At 36.7% G+C, this 17,371-nt stretch overlaps 1 protein-coding gene across 1 annotated transcript in view; it reads left to right on the forward strand.

Moving 5' to 3' along the window:
• LOC145978917 (uncharacterized) overlaps nt 1-16,436 on the forward strand; it is a 46,950-nt gene extending 30,514 nt beyond the window's left edge. Inside the window, exons 7-11 of the mRNA XM_083111892.1 lie at nt 280-408; nt 583-786; nt 2,055-2,151; nt 7,679-7,797; nt 14,007-16,436. Of these exons, the coding sequence (XP_082968018.1) occupies nt 280-408; nt 583-786; nt 2,055-2,151; nt 7,679-7,797; nt 14,007-16,220 (2,763 nt within the window). The 3' untranslated portion in view covers nt 16,221-16,436. The remainder of the gene's footprint in view (nt 1-279; nt 409-582; nt 787-2,054; nt 2,152-7,678; nt 7,798-14,006) is intronic.
• Nucleotides 16,437-17,371: the final 935 nt, after the last annotated feature.

A 17,371-nucleotide genomic window follows, 5' to 3' on the forward strand; every position in this document is an offset into this window, starting at 1 on the left:
TTTAGTTGCAGTGTGATATTCACCAGAACAACAACTAATAATTAATAATTGATTGATTTGTTTTATTACATTTCTGCTACTTTTGGTTAATTGCAAAGATGATAATTGATAATCATCGTCCATGATGTGTATAAATAAAGTTCTGTATTCCCAGAATTAGAAAATGGTAAAGTTTGCAGGGTTGGAATTTAAATTATTTCTGAAAGAAATATTTATTAAATGTTTTGTCAGTTTTTGCACAATTTGCTTACATTATGATCTTTTTTTCCCTTTTTATAGCATGATATTCAGAATAAACTGAAAGCAATCAACAATGTGATTGACATGCTGACAGGTATAATTGGTGATGATGGTGAGGATTTACAAGAGAGTCAAGAACAGAAAGAAGAAAAAAAGGTTGAACCAAAGGTACGTTGTGCGCAGATTCTTATATTTTTACTTCTTTTTTTTCACTTGTCACAAGTGAATACTATTCATTCACAATTTTGCAAGCATTAAATCTTCACTGAATGAGGTTTCAGTCTTATATTTTTGCTTCATTGTGGTAAAACGTTTTTTTAAAAGTTTTAATTTTATTTCTAGGTGGAAGAAGTAGTAGTCCCATCAACATCGGCTGAGCCTGATAATAAGGAGAAAGAAGATGACAAGGAAGCCCCATTTCCTGTTTATAATTATGTCTATTATGACCCAGAGCAACATTGGTGCAGAGTGTGTGATGCTTTTCCACAGACTGCTAAAGCTTATTTGAATCACCTTCATAGTGCAGGTCATATGCAAGAGATTCAGGTAAAATAAACAAGTGCTTTCGTGGTGTTTGGAACTATGATTATTACTCAGCTATTTTCTCTCTTGTAGATATGTATGCTTTTTTTATGTATTGTCATGTAACTTACAGCAAAATTTAGTCATAATTATTTTGTATGTTTGAGCCACGTATACAGAGGAACACAATTTTCATGGATGTCGTATATAATGGGGCAATACTTGGTGAATTAAAGTTTCTTTTTATGAAAAATGCCACATCTCAGGCAAATAGGACTGCATTTTGGACCAAGTATGCACTATACGAGTGGTAATAATTGTGAGCAAATCACTGTTACAGCAGTACACTCACATGCAAATGATATTGTTTCACTGGTATTTCCTGATTGTCATGTGAACTCAACAAAGATTCTGCTGAGATTTCCACAAATATGTTGCAATAATTCAGCCACATGGTGCCAAGAGTAGATACAATGACTCAATTATACAGGTATATGTATATATATATATATATATATATATGCTGATGGAGAAAGATTTATACGAAACATTTTCTGTAGTGATGACATGTAAGCAACAAATTGGCATAAATGTCGTGGTAAATCTTTACTTGACAGAAACTAAGTTGGTGAGACATGATACACAATCATTTTACATGTCAACTGGATTTTTTAAAAAAAATGTTATTTCTACTGTGAATATGAATACAATCTACAAATATGTAAGATTTTAACATGAAGCAGAAACTTCATAAAGGACTGAAGTTTTTATGTAGAAATTACGAAAGAAATAGGAATTTTAACTTTCCGGGCGATGTTGTTCGAACAACCCAAGAACACTTGTACTAAAGAAATATAAACCAAACCACTTGATTGATTTGCAGAATACCTGGTGGCAAATATCACATGTTGTTGCAACTAGCTAAGGAACAAGAAGAAAATCGCCAGATTGAAAATTGATAAATATGTTGGAAAACTGTAAATCAGAAAGGAATTTTTCCTTTTTTTTTAAAATGCAGCAACCTGCATAAAATAAAGGAATATTTTTCAACTGTGATTTTTTTCAGGGTTTTATGTGATGGATGTGTTGAAACACACAAAAAATGAATCTCTGAGAGATCACTGTTTTTTGTGCTAGCATAAAGAAAGGTAATTTTTTGTACTTTTTTTTAGCAATTGGCTTGTGAATTCTCAGATATTAAGAAATAAATGTAGTTTTGATATTGTACATTTGCTTGTGGATATTTTTATGTAATAAATGAAGCAAGTAATTGGTTTCATGATTTATTTTAGAGAAGAAATCTCATAGATATGTCATGGCATGAAAAAAAACAAGAGGAGACTGACATTCACCACAAAGGTGCACCAGTAAGGCGCTTGCAAATAAAAGGTAAGGATATCTTCATTGTTGAGGCTTGTGTTTTGTAGTAGTACTATAGTCTCTTTTAAAAATCTCTTTTAAATACAAATTTAATATTTTATTTTTAAGCTTATTCATAGAAATGAATTGTTATAATAACTGATGTTGACATTATCTTTCTTTGGGATGGTATCCAGGGCTAGGCAAATTTCTCTTTACCAATTGCATTTTACTTCTTATTTTTTTTGCCATAATTGTTTTTAGGTTCATTATTATTTGAAACATTTGATTGAATAAGTAATGTGAAGTGAAGTCATTGATTCTATTGTAAACTATCAGGTGATCAAGAAAGTTCTGTTGGTTTTTCTGGTTGTTGAAATGCAGGTATTCAGTTTGACACAGAGTGGGTGCAGATAAGTTGTAGCTGTTGTTGACCAGCCTCCGTGGCAAAGTGGCCAGCGTAACATGCTTCAATTGCAGAAGTACCAAATTTGAACCTTACCAGGCATGGGTGTATTATTGTGTTTCTTCCTTTAGAAATTTCATCGGTTTATCGTTCATCCTTATCATTGAGATTAATCTAAGACACAGCCACTTAAAGTAACAAAAGTAGAGAGAGAGTGATGGTGGGAGTCAACCTGGGCAATTGTTGCAATATGTATGTACGCAGAACATGGACACTCCAAAAATAGGCGCGCATGCTGTATGAGTTTAAACTTAGGAGTGATGTTACTGCACAGAAAATATGACAAGCTTTCAGTACTGAAATTGTGAGTGAACAGGCAGTCGAAAGGTGGGACAGGAAATTCCAGGAAGGCTAGAAATTGCTCAAGACTGCACCATGGTCAGGGAGACGTGCATCCCCAGAAAACATGATTCTGCTGGTAACTATTGAGGTGCACAAGAACCACTATGTGTGGAAGTGATGCACCCGATTCCAGGTCTGAAGAAAACATATTGGATCGCTAGAATGTGCAAGAGTTGACAATGGCTCGGAAGCTGACAAGAGCAGATGTCCGTTTCCCTTGCTGTCTCCTCAGTGGATGGATTTGTTTCATGAGAAGCTGGCTCTTTACAGGACGTTGCCACTTCATGAACTTATCCCCAAACAACCAAAACTATCACTCCATCTAAAGGATGTTGAAAAAAATTATCGCTGGACTGCAATCTTGCTTCCGACTGGCTAAATTATCAATTTGAGCTCATGAATTGCAAGAATGGTGTACTCATGAATGATAATGCAAAACCATAAGTGGCTAATATAACATGCAAAACCTATTACGCACCTTGGCTGGTGACCGTGTCCAACATATTCTTCAGATATTGCACCATCTGTTCCATTCATTGATGGACAGTTCTCAATCCTTGATGTGAAAATTGCATTTTTCCTTGCTTCAGTTGTAAGGAGTTTTGACATGCTAATGTTCATGTTATGTTGGCAGAATTACCTTCATGGTGGCAGTGACTATTTTTTATGCTACAGGAATAATTTTCTACCAAGTGCGGTATTTTGAAGTGTGTATTCTAATTCCAACAGAATGTTTTTTGGTTACCTGGTACCTGTTCTTAGAATGTCTTTGTAAATTAAATGTTTTTGAAAGTTGACGTAAAATGCAGTTATGGATATATAGTTTGGGAACATTGTTGATTTTCAGGTTTTTTTTTTTTTCATAACTTGGATAATGAAACCCGTAAATACCTATATGAACTACATGCGAGTGAAATTTATGAAGGAGAGAATTTTTTGTAGGCATCATATTCTGTTCAGACATCAAGACAGGAATTTTGTCTGCAAATGCACACAATGCAGAATTGATAAAGAAAAATCAAATGGAGGGTCTCCTTGTATTTGTTTCATTTCTATCAAGTGGTTAAAGTTTCGATGAATTTCTCTATTTTTAGAAGGAAACTGTATGGATACTTGGATATTACACACATATGCATATGATTTGCTATGTTCGTTAAGAATATCTATGTAAGCTGAAACACTAAAAGCTGTTAATTACATGGAAACATTTTTCCCTGATCATCTTCATGGACAAATTGATATATATACTGATACTTGCCAATGATTGTTTCAGCTTTATGGTTGCTTACAGTGCTGGTGAAGGTGGTTGAAGTTGAACATCATAGACACTGAAAAATATGAATCTTAAAGAGTGCACATGACATGTGGTCTGTGAACATGAGTTCCCCATGTAATATTACTTATAGTTTGATGATATTAGAATTTGTGTGAAATGGTGCTTCTTCTATTGAACATTCAGTTTAAGTTCAACAGCACTGGATAAAAATTCCAGTCATACCATTGCTAAAAAGATTGAAATGAAACAGTTTAAAAGAGGAGTTTGCAATAGTAAATCAAGTTTACTTGACATAACTGTGACAAAATTACAGTAAAGGAAATAAGTAAGATATGTGAAAGATTTATTGAGGAACAGAAATAGTTCTAAACACTGCACTCCAACAAGAGTAGACTAAGAGATTTATTGCAAATGGGAATATATACACATATAATTCTTTGGCTATGTAATTTACATCTCTGCGCTGGGAGGAACCAGGCAGCGTTGATGTCTACAGTGTTTCAAAAGCAACACATCCCGTTGCTGTAGACGATTACACACAGGTCAAACAGCGACAGCGAAAAATCAGACAAAGCCAGCCAGGCTCTGTAGCTCAGTAGGTAGAACAATGGCACGGTATTCCAGAGACCCGGATTCGAGTCTTGGCCGAGTCTGCATTTTTTGCTGAAAATTATACGTAGAACATCTATGTGTGTCAAATCTTCATGTAATATACACACATGTTCGAAACATAGGGTATGTGGACCAGCGACGTTGATGGTGCAATGGCATTTTGATGATTATGGCTTGCCAAGCAGCATATGATTGGTACATCAATTCCTATCATCACTGATCTCTTGCTTCCTAGACAGAAAGCACCAAACGTTGAAAATCATGAATGTATTCAGAGTTGGTCTACAAGAAGAAACAAAATCAGGAATGTGTGTGTGTGTGGAGAAAGGATCTTCCAATAACCTTCAGGAATGGCTGTTTTTTGATCCTGATAAGCATGGCAATCTTGTAAAATTATGTAGCTGTAAATTTGTCACAGAAACTTACAATAAAAAGTAATGCTGCCAAATAGCATCTCATATTTCAAATAAAAAACCTCATTACTTTTCATTTACTTTGTAATAATTTTTATGCACACCTTCTTTGTGGACAATGGAAAGTTAATTGTTATGTGTAGAAAAATATACCACTAAAAAGTTTGTAGAGACTTCTGAAACATTTATCAATTCATCTTCTGAGAAAGCAAAGGTATTAATGTAAAGGAGCCCATTGTTAAAGAATTTAAAAGAGGAAAATTATTATAACCTTTCGAGTTAGAAGCAGGGAGATAAAACGGAAAACTTAAATTTTTTGTTGAACTTTGCTCTGTTTATTAATTAATAGGACCACTCAGTGCTTTTATTGATATTGCTGACAATCACATATCAATTTATCAGTATAATCAATTATCTGTAAATAGTGGCAATAGTGATATTGTCTCAAGTGAAGAAAGAAAATTTAAGTAGGTAATTCATGTCCATTGTTTCTGTAAAATAAATTTCTACTTTTGCAATTTCCTTTTTGCAGTGAGACCCATGCTCACATATGTTCATTAAATATCTCGACAATGTTACCATTTGTATGATTGCAATATATTAAACATTGTTGTAAGCATCTGGAATCAAATTGGTAGTCAGTCTATTTCTTTTAATTGTTGGTGGATGAGAACCCCTAGCATGTCAGCGTGAATTGTTTTGTTTCACTGCAAGACCTCATGTAGTCAAGGGGTCCTGGTTTGAATTTGGTTTAAAATCCACTTTAAAACTTAGGTCCAGCCTGATTAGCTTACGGGCATAATTAATGTGGACTGAATCCCGTCCCTGCAAATCCATGAGGAAGTATTATATTGAAGTCATCACTCAGAAATGTCTCCTGGCGCTGATGTCGATACACTGAAACTGGAGCCAATGACATTTAATGTCACACAAAATGGAAACCAATGTGTCTTCAGTATTTTCTTACAGCTGCTATCTGGGCCCAATCCGATGCTGATGCATTGATAGTGGAAAGAATTGATTGGATTTTATTTATTTATACTTGCCAGCATTATTGCTCTTTCATGGAGTCTGCAACAATACCATATGACACTTTCGCAGAGTCCGATTATCCTGAACGTTGTGCAAAATTTTAACTTTCCATTGGTTTCACACAAGGAAAAATTATATTTTGTGATTGCATAACAGGTATTTTAATATAATTTTATGGCAAACTCTGGTAAATTGATGCTTATAATTGGAGACAAATGCTCACCCACTAATCAATTTTGAACATTTTTTAATTTTTACAATTTGAAAGCATTGGTATTGTTGATTTTCTCTATTGACAAGAGGAAAAGTTCCAATCTATGCATTATGACTTGTTTACTGTATTGCAGGTACTGGTATGTTCCTTCTCCCTTATGTCAACTTTTATGTTTCAGCATCAGCATGTGGAATGTTCAGTGTTACTGTGCAAGATATTAAAGTTTGCATGTATGTCAATTATTTTTTATTTAATTTAAAATGTATTATAAAATTATTAAAATCAAAATAAAGTGATTATACCAGTTCTACTTCTAGCAGCAATACATTTGTGTGTTTGATTTGAGGAACTATGGTTCAGTTTTGAATAAATCAGCAGGCAAGATCTATGGTTTGATGTGCAAAATGCAACAATGCTGCACCCTGAGCAAAAAGATGATTCTGAGCTCATTTATGTAGCTGCAAGAAAAACTAGAATATTAAATCATGCACCTAAGATAAGTTCAAGATGAATTCAGTATCAATCCACTAAACAGCATTATTTTTATGATGCCATGTTTGGAAAACTGTATGGAGAAAGCTTTAAGTCATTCACAGAAACCATGCAACTCTGAAGAAATGGAAAAAATGGCAACAAAGCATATAATAGTAATCTGAAATAGTACAGTATACAAACTTGGAGACTATTTGAGCCAATGAACTATATGGATGTAATACATGCTTTATTGAATTTGTACAGAGGTATGCAGGAAAGTGAATGACCAAATCTTCTTTCCAGGAGAAGGAAAGGAATCTTCAGAAATTTGTGTTGCACAAGCTGTCAGCATTATTAATATCCATAATATTAAAATGTGTTCTTCCTTACAACCAGTGCATATTTTTCTAAATAATTGTCCACCCATCCATTTAATTCTATGGGTGTGGAAACTATCAGTCTGACAAGACAATTAGTGCATTGAATAAATGGAATGTTGCACATTTGTTGTGGAAACAAGGCAGAGGACACAAAAGTGAGTAGTGAAATCTATGCATCTGTGAGACGCACATGAATTTTGTTGTTACCGTATAAAAATATTTGTGTTGGAAAATGTCATTTTATGTAATGATTTTTAAACTTGTACAAAACCCTTACAAATATATGGAAGCACATTTTAAGTTTTATTACCCAATATTGATTTTTTAAAAAAACATTTTCCCCCATAGGTCTTCAGTTTTTCATCTCGGCAACAGCGTGGTACTGCAAACTTTGTGATATCTGGATGGGTGACTTGCATTGTGCGTCTCTTCACCTGAAGAGCAAAGGACATTCAGGAAATTACATGGTAAGTGGCTCTCTTGCTAGGATGCTAGTTTACTTTATGTGGGCTATGCATGTGGATGTGTAGGCTTGTTCAACAGAAAGGAAAGCAAAGATAGTGTTTTTTACTCATTCTTAGCTTCCCTTCCGCTAGAAACCAATAGCACGACTAAATACAAGGTTATGTGAAGATTTTAGGGTGTGCCATGATGATGGGAATTTGAGTAATGAATGACATTAACCACCTTTGATATTTGTGGCTATCTGCAATTATCCTTAGGTTCAATTCTCAACTTGCATATAATAGAAGGGTTGGTGATTTTGTCTTTGATATGAGTGGTCCAGGATTTCATCCCTGTCAGAGCTCCAAAAGTACAATGTTGACCGAACATTTTGAGGATAATTACGGAGCTACTTGAAAGCAATATTGGCAGACTCCAGTCTCAAATGTCATCGGTTGCCCAATACCAAGTCACTTGACAAGCCTCAGCCTTGAAGGACTCTTAGAGCCTCCCCGATGGTATAGTGGTTATGTCGTCACCTTGTAATCAAGGGATCCCAAGTTCAATACCTGGTGGAGGCACATAGTGGTTTGGGTTCCAGTTTAAGCTAGGTCCAGTCCTGATTAGCCTATCTGTGCATAACAATGGACTTAAAACAATATCAACTTGAAGGCCTCCTGTCCCATGAAAACAAAATCAACTTGAAGGCCTCCTGTCCCATGGAGTTTTGTAGGATCAATGATATTTACAATATATATATATATCTTTATTCTTCAATCACACACACAAATAATGTTTTTAACATTGAAATGTGTTTGCTTTTGTTATTTATTGCAATGTTCCATTGCCTCTTGACTAATGTCATCTTCTGTGCCACATGACTAGTTCCTTATTTATGGTGAATAAAATACCAAGATTTTGGTGCAAAAACTAGGCACATTTTGGTATGATAAGCAATAGAAAGAAATGGCATATCGGTGTTAAAATGGTAAATAAAACCCTGAATTTGATTTTAAAAACTACGCTTATTACACAAAAGAAACATTTCCCTTCTAATATATCAGATTATAAGTTTGTTCCTGTATAAAGGGATCTATTTTTGCTTTTCAATTATTTGCAGCAGAATTAAACGATTTTCTGTGATTTGCATAGCTCTTGCAGGATTATTCTGACTTCAGAAAGTGTCGCGTCTGTAAATAAACTCCAAATTTCGTGTTTGAGTTTATTTTGCATTTTGCAGTTCATTTCATGACAAGACAAGGGAGGAAAATGCATCTCACACCTTTCAAAACATGAAAAATGAACATTACAGTTTGTTATTTCACATTTCGAGTTTTCGTCAAAATTTAAATATGCATGCCTCTACATAGAACGTAAGAGCCTGAGCGTTGTTCTTATGGGATGAAAGTAACTATATTGCATGATTGGTGTTGTGATTGGAAATCATTGTAATTTCTTGCCTTTTTGCAATGTGAGTAGTAATTGTTTCCTCATTGTAAACATGAATTATATTTGTATTATTTTACATTGCTTTTGTGTCACATTCGGCTACTTCTGAGGTGAACGATCTGATAAAACTGATGGAGACACCAGACCAGGATTCAAACAATAGCAAGTTCTTTGAGTACTTACCCAATGTGTTCAGTCACTGTGCCAGCACCTGGCTGTTAGTACATTACACGGTTGAACGTGGTAAATTTTGTGCAAGTCCCGATATTTTGGTGAGGTCTCACTTAGCTATTGGTTGAGCAGTCTTGAGTGTGATTTCTGGGAGGAACTTGAAGATTTCCGGTGTTGATCTAACTTGGAAAGAAATGGTAGTGAACTGTGATCTAGAAAGCCAGAACAGTAGCAGTGGACCACTATTCATTGATTGTGCATCAACCAACAAGAAAACCTACTTACAAGGCTCTGGTTCTCAGAAAGGATGCACAAATGTGCATTAGGCAAATATCTTCATGCATGCGAGACAGTAATGTGGTAGCATGTTCATTTTCTTTTTTACGTGTTATGTGGAGAGTATACAACCTTTGTTCCAGAACTGAGCTTCTAAAAAATAATTTATTCAACTTACGAACTAATGGGCCTAGGTCTTGTCAAAATAGTCCCCTTGGCTATCTGTGCACACCGATTCTGGAGGTCATGGAAGCAAGCAGAGAAAGCATCTGGGATGCTTCTCAGCACATCTGTCACAGCCATTTGGATTGCTGCAATATCTTCATGATGCTTCCCTTTCAGCGGCATTTTCACATGGGGAATCAAGAAAAAAATCACATGGTGACAGGTCAGGTGAATATGGGAGATATGGTAGAGCAGGGATACAATGCGTGGCCAGTATGGGAAGTTGCATTGTCGTGCAATAAGAACCACTGCCCAGATGTCCACAAATCAGGAATGTGCCACCGATTTGCTTCATGCAAACATTTCACGACGTCAATATAAAAGTTTTGGTTTGGAAGATATTCATGGAGTACTACACCTTTAGCATCAAAAAATGCAATCAACATTGTCTTTGTTTTCGAGGGTTGTCGCTTCACTTTTTTGGAGACTGGCTGAACTTTTTGTGCCATTCAAAGACACGGCTTCTCGATAAGGCCTCATTACCACATGCTTGCTGTATCATATTCCATGTTTCACTAGGGGTTTTACCTAACTTAAGGCAGAACTTAATGTAAACTTTCTGCTTGGAACCCACGTCCATCAAGTCTCTCGTGTAACTTCCAACAAATGCGCCAACAAGCCGAACAGTGGGTTGCTAAGCACAGCCCTGCCACCTAGTGAGTTTACATGGAAACACTTTCAAGGCCATGTCTATTCAGAACACATATCAGGTGACTGAATAACACCTATTACTTGTGTTTGAATATCACAGATAGAGAATAAAAAAAATCAGTCCTGGAACTTTTCTCACAAAGGTATGCTAATTACTCGACCCCTGCAACATTGTCAAAATGTAGATAAGGACCCATTGAAAATACTACCTCATTGCAATCTGCAGCTCATGTGCATCAATTCATGAAATTGCGACATCAAAAATTAACTGGTAAAGCTGGTTAAAATTCTCTCTGCAATGGCTACCACACATGGTAGCTAATTGAACCTGTTGAGCCAAAGTCTCGGCTGCACCTTTGGTCACTGCCAGGGCAGATGTTTTCAAATTTTCCTCCTTTCAAAAAAACACGATCACATTCCAAAAATCTGAAAAATTATATCAGCTTAGAATTGCTTCTAGAGTACTGATGTGAATTTTTATATTCTCAATAGTTTTGTCTATTAAACTATTGATAATACGCTAGATAAGAGCGAAAGCAAACCACACATAAATTCATGTCAATGCTCTAGAAGCAATTCAAAGCTGATATAATTTTTCAGATTTTTGGAACGTGATCGTGGTTTTTTGAAAGGAGAGGAAATTTTGAAAAATCTGCCGTTGTGGTCTGAGCCTTAATGTTCAGCCCTTGGACCTGGATATTGGAGATACGAGTTGCAACAGATGCAGCTATGATGGTGAGTGGCAGAGATGCATTGACCTTCTTCAATATGTAACTTTGCACACGTGGAGCAGATATTCTTACCAATCATTACAAGGAAGACCCTAGTGTCCAAAGGTAGACACACTTATCTATTGTTAAAGCGGGGTTATTCAAAAGTTTCTATACTATATCTCTGTTTGGATATAGCACAGCATGCTGTATGCCATGGGTTCCGGGTTCAAATCATGGGTGTTCTTTGTGAGTGTCTACATCAATTTCTTCATATCACTCATCCTCATCTTCACACTTAGCCAAAAGTGGCAACAAAATAAACCAAATGAATCAAACTATATCTCTGTTAACAAAATAGTTAACACTATTAAATCCAAGTCTCTCAGCTGTTCTTCAGCAGGATACTAAAGGGTGTCTCAGAAATATTTTCATTTTTAAAACTATTAAAATAGTTAAATTTTTTGTATAAAGATAAATTTATTACCAAAAGAAAGCTTAAACATTGAAATTTTTATTTGTGGAAAAGGGTATTGGACAAATGGTGACTGTTCATGTTTTCATATTGAATTATTAACGATTGGCGAGGATCCTTACTGACAGACTGGCACACACGATTAACGTTTCTGTTCGATCTTGACCTTGGATGTCCCGGCAGTTTACTCGTTATAGTGCTTCCAGTGTTTTCAAACATTCTCACCCAATATTTAATTAAATTTGCGCTTGGGACGTCTCATTCATGCCAGGTTATAATGATGCCGGTACAAACAACACACAACAACATAACAATCATTATTTTTATAAACTGGACAAACACAGAAACGTACGTTGCTGCCCCATAAAGTGCTCCATGGCAACTAAATATTAACAATGTTGCCAAGCGTTTGCGATCTATCTCATTTCTCCGTAATGAGTGAATTGCCCCAGAGGGTGCATTCAAAAATGAAAATATTTCTGAGACACCCCTTATAAGTATAAATAAATCTAGACATATAAATTCAGCTCTTTCAGTAAGCTCACATTAGTAGTTAGTGTTTTGTTTAATCACTGACCTTTTACTAAATATTCATATTCGATTTAGGATATGTACAGTGATGGATAAAAAATACCTCCCCTATAAGGCTACTAATATTAAGAGTTCTATGGGGGATTTTTATTTTTTACCACCACTGTACATAAGTTGCTGTTATGAACACTGCACTATGTAGCATCTACGTACCTAGCTTGCTAGCAGAATCACATTGTCATGTCATTGTTATGCACTGTTAGATATACGTGTTTTTTTTTAATAATGATTGCTGCAGAATCACTCCTAGTATCTTTGTGGACTCTTTGTCAGAGGTATTCAATCAAGAGAAAAACAATCCAAAGGCTTAGTAGTTCTGATAATTTCAAAGCCTCCCTAAGTATAAGCAAAGCAACATTTGTGATTACACAACACCTGTATTAGCTTCATAAATATATATATACCACCGTCAGTCTTGAATTTATTTATTTTTTAGTTTGTTCTGGTATCAAAGCAAAAAAGTATAAGATAAGTTTTCTCTTGTTGAAAATTTTGTTGTGTATTTCGTATGGAAGTCAATAAATTGTTTGACAAAGAAGCCTGCTATTATGCTCAGATAAACTAATCAGGACTGGACCTACAGTTTAAAGTTGTATGCAAACCACTGGGCAAAGTGCCTCCACTGGGAATTGAACACAGTGCATCTTTATTACAAGGCTAATTGTGTATTGATTTTGTAAGCACCTACATTCACAATCTGCTGTTTATTTTCATGTAGAATACAGACCACAGTACATCCACCATGCATCATTGTTACATTGCCTCAAAACTTAAGACACTAGTTACGTTATCTAACCTCAAACTAGTTCATTAGATTAATAGAGCGATTGAGCAATGTTTTGTTGTATGTGTTAAGAAGCAGCAGTACTGTTCCATTTGCCATTACACTGATCTTGTTATAATCTCTAACAATAATGGAACTTTCAGACCAAAGCAACATCTGTCTATTGGAAGCAAACCCTCAGTAATCAATGTAACTTTTCGACAAGCTACATGTGTCACTCAGACTGGGCTGTTTTCTGAATGGCATGCATAGTGAATGCTTGCTTATAGACTGAAGGGTGACCGTGCCACTTGTTGCTTTGGTCTGAAATCTCCCTAAATTTCACACCACATCCTTGAGACTAACATATGACATAGAGTTTTCTGCCAGCAAAATCCAAACAGTTTTATTGGGGGGAAAAAGGTGAAAAAAATGTTTCTTTACTTACAAGTTGTGTTACTACTTCTGCCCAACATTTTGTATCCTTGGATCCTAAGGAAATCACAGGATTTAAAATATCAATATGGTTAAACAATGAAGTGAAACATTGGATACTAGTAGCAGAGGACAGCCACTTGTAACCACAAAGACCTACCTATTTTTTTCACTTTTCTTCTTCTTTAAAATTACCTTTAGTGATTATGAAAACATTTAAGAAAATGAATAACAGTATACATCTTAGGAACATCAGTATCTCAAGATAGGTGCAGTCTTTGCTTTGCTCTTACTAGTGTTAATTGTCTATAGGTCCTAAATATTTCTGGAACTGCAACAAGTAGATAAATGAACAATTTTCAATCATAAAGCTCATCTCCATGTGTCCATCGTGACTTAAATGTATAATGTATGAGAAATCTTAACACAGTTATTTTTCTGTACCACTGAATTTCTTTTAATTATATATGTTGTTTTCTTTTACAGAAATTTATTGAGAAGAATCCACATTGGGAAACAGATTGGTTGGCTAATAGGGAGAAAGCATTTCAGTATCATATTGAGAAAAGACGCCAGTTGAAAGAGGAGAACAGGGCTCGTATGATGCATTTTGAGGCCATGAAGAAGAAAGCTAAGGAATCGAAGAAATTGGTAGAGAAATCAGCTGTGGAACAAGCAATAGAAAAGGCAAAAGAAGTAGAAAAAGAGATTGCAAAAATATCATCAGAGACTCAATCAAAAGATAAAGAATCTGATAAAGATGAGGAGCATGGTGACAGTGAATCAAGAGAGAAAAGCAAAACTAGAAGTAAAGATTTGGAGAAAACCAACAGTGAAAAATCCAGGCAAGATAAAAAAGACAAAGACAAGTATAAGGAAACTGAGAAAGTTTCTGGCAAGTCAAGTGAAAGTAGACATAAGGACAAGGAGCATGGTAGAAATAGTCCAAGGGATTATGGATCAAAGAGATACGAAGAATCTCACTGGAGAGGTGAAACTTCTAAAAGAGAAGGCAGTTTTTCGTATCATAGCTCGAAGCGAGATGTTTCACCATCAAGGTCAAGCCATGAGCATACTCGTCACCACAGCTCGAAAGATTCCAAACACTTCTTGAGGCCAGCCTCACCGGAGTACCTCTCTAGTGTAAGTTCAAGTGAAGACGAAGAGAGAGCCCTTCGGGAAGAGGACCCCTCGAAAAGTATTCGGGTGAGCATGCGAAAGAAGGAACCTTCCTCGAAACCATTCTGGGCTTATCCTGTAAAGCAGCCTAAATCCCGATGGGATTCTCCCGAACCAGAAGAGAGAAAGGAACCTCGCGAGCCACCTTCGACACGTTTGCATCCGGAAGATGCAAGTTTGCAGGAGTGGATGTCTAGAAAACCTGACACAATAACAGAGAGTGAAAAACTCTTGCTGACGAACATTAAGGACAGGGTAAAAGGTAAGCAAGATTACGATAAATCAGACAGTGATAAGGCAGACAGGGCAAGTCGATGGAACGTCACAATGTACGACCTGCAGAAGGAGAAGAAAGACTTGGAGTCGAAGCAGAGGAGCTCTGACGTGACAGAACAGAGAAGATCTGTTGAAAGTAAGCAAGACGCAACGGTACAAAAAGACAAGGCATCTGATGCCAAAAGCTTCAAAAGACCTGCACCGGTATCAACTACCGAAGCATCAAAACCAAAGCTACCTTTCATTGGTAGAATGCCAATTCTGAAACAGCAAACCAAGAAGAAAATTACTGTTGCTCCTGTATCGAAGATAAGTGGTGTTGAATCAAAGCTGGAGGAGGTTAGAGAAGACAGATTGAAGAACATTACTTTCGGTCTTGTCGGGAACAGCATAAGGAAATCTATCATGGCAGCCCAAAACAGCCCGACGGCCATAAAAAATAAGTCTGCACTGATTTCCCAAGTAGAAGCATTGAAGGCAGCAAATTCCCAACCTGACACAAGAATAGTGACGAGTGCGAAAGATGTGCCGAAGCCTAAACAAGTTGTGACTCCCGTTGTAACAGTCAGGGTGAGTCAGCCAACAGTTAGCAAGCCAGGGAGTAAGGATCTGCCTCAAGATTTCAAAGATACTCTGAGCATCCTGTTTCCGCAGACCGAACCCAGTACACCAGTGCAGCAGCCAGTGACAATATCAAAGCCAGCACAGATCAACACTCCTCAAACATACGTGCCAATGCAGACACCTTTCATGCCGATGATGCCAGCACTGCGTGCTCCGCTGGCTACAATGCAGCAAGCTATGCTTTCTGCCAGCATACGGCAAGCTATGGCAACTGCGTCTGTTACATCAACACCGCAGCCGGTGCAACAGGCACCGAGGCCCAGAGTAGCACCGCCACCTCCAAGCATGCCTCCCCCGAGAGTACCTGCACCTAAACCCGTGCCCCCTCCAAGCACTCCGAGTATTGTGCCAACGCAAGTAAATCTACCAGTTGTGCCTCCGCCTCCAAAAATCACTCCTCCAAGAAAGAAACCTGTGCACGCAACAGCCGTAAAAGAGGTTGGAACTGGAAGTGCCGCAACTCTTCAGACGGATCCCAGTGTTCCAGAACCACCACCTCCACCTATAATATCAAGGAAGACATTCCCTGAAGTTAGTGACGAAGAATTACAGATGCTTGGAATTGACAGGGAGGACATGGCTGCGCAAACAGTAAAACCAAAGAAGCCATCTCCTTCGTAATGGGTGAGTATAAATGGCTTCAGGACAACAGTACCTTTGGAAACTACTTGACTTATAAAGTTGTGAAAATGTTTCGTGAAAAAAATCTCGTCATTCTCAAATGTTAATGTTAACTTACTATTTTTCTTAATTACTGTGTCCTGTATTAATATTTGTCCTTCAGAAAATCACTGTGTAAGTGTAGTATTTATGTAAATAAATCTGGATGTAATCCAATGTAGTTAAAATACTAGCTGTACAGTGTTCACACTGCTCTTACACTATAGTATCGCATGTCCCTGCTTTACATCTTGCAGGCAATGATGTTACAACATGTTCCTAGTTAGACACACGCACATCTTGTTTCTACATAACTGTAGATATCCATGATAACATATTTTGACTTAGTGCGGGAAATGCTAAAATCACATTATTACATATGTGATGTTACTTGTATTTACCTATAATACTTATTTTTTTAAAAAAATTACTTAAATTTTTTACATTTACAGCATAAAAAAATGTGCAAAAACATTGATAGTAACTTAGAATATAAACCAGTGGTGAGATGTGTCTTGTGATTTCAGACTAATTAAGTTGGTATTGTGTGTAACAGGGCTGCTGTGGTTTAGTCAGTAGGGCATCTTGACTGCCCCACGTGGGAGACCCAGGTTTGATTCCTGTGGTGGGTGATCTAAGGTCAGAATTGTATGCCCTTGTCCCTACATAAAGTGGCTCCGGGGCTCACCCAGCCTCAAATAAAATGGGTACCTGGAGGGTAAAGGTGGCTAGAGCATGGTGCTACAGACATCACCTCCAAAATGGCAGAGATCGAAAATGTATAAGACCCTATCCCCACATTTCCTAGATGTGCCTTCATGGCACAGTCCTATATTCTTGGGGAACTTTACCTTTATTGTGAGTAACACTACAAATATTCCAGTCTCTATCTACATGTCTCCACTCTGCTAGAAAATTGTATTAACAATCACGTATAACAGTGGTTTCCAACTTCAAAAGGTTTGAGGGCCAAAATTATATCCAGCAGTTGATTGGCGGGCCGCATTTTCTTTCTTTTGGGGGGGATTAAAAATTACAAAAATTGTAAGTATTGTACTGAGTATGTAGTACTTACTTTCACATGACCTAAATTTCTAAAATGAGGCATTAAA

The sequence above is a fragment of the Lepisma saccharinum genome, chromosome 25, assembly GCF_977018435.1.
Source record: "Lepisma saccharinum chromosome 25, izLepSacc3.1, whole genome shotgun sequence".
In the NCBI taxonomy this organism is placed as follows: Eukaryota; Metazoa; Arthropoda; class Insecta; order Zygentoma; family Lepismatidae; genus Lepisma; species Lepisma saccharinum.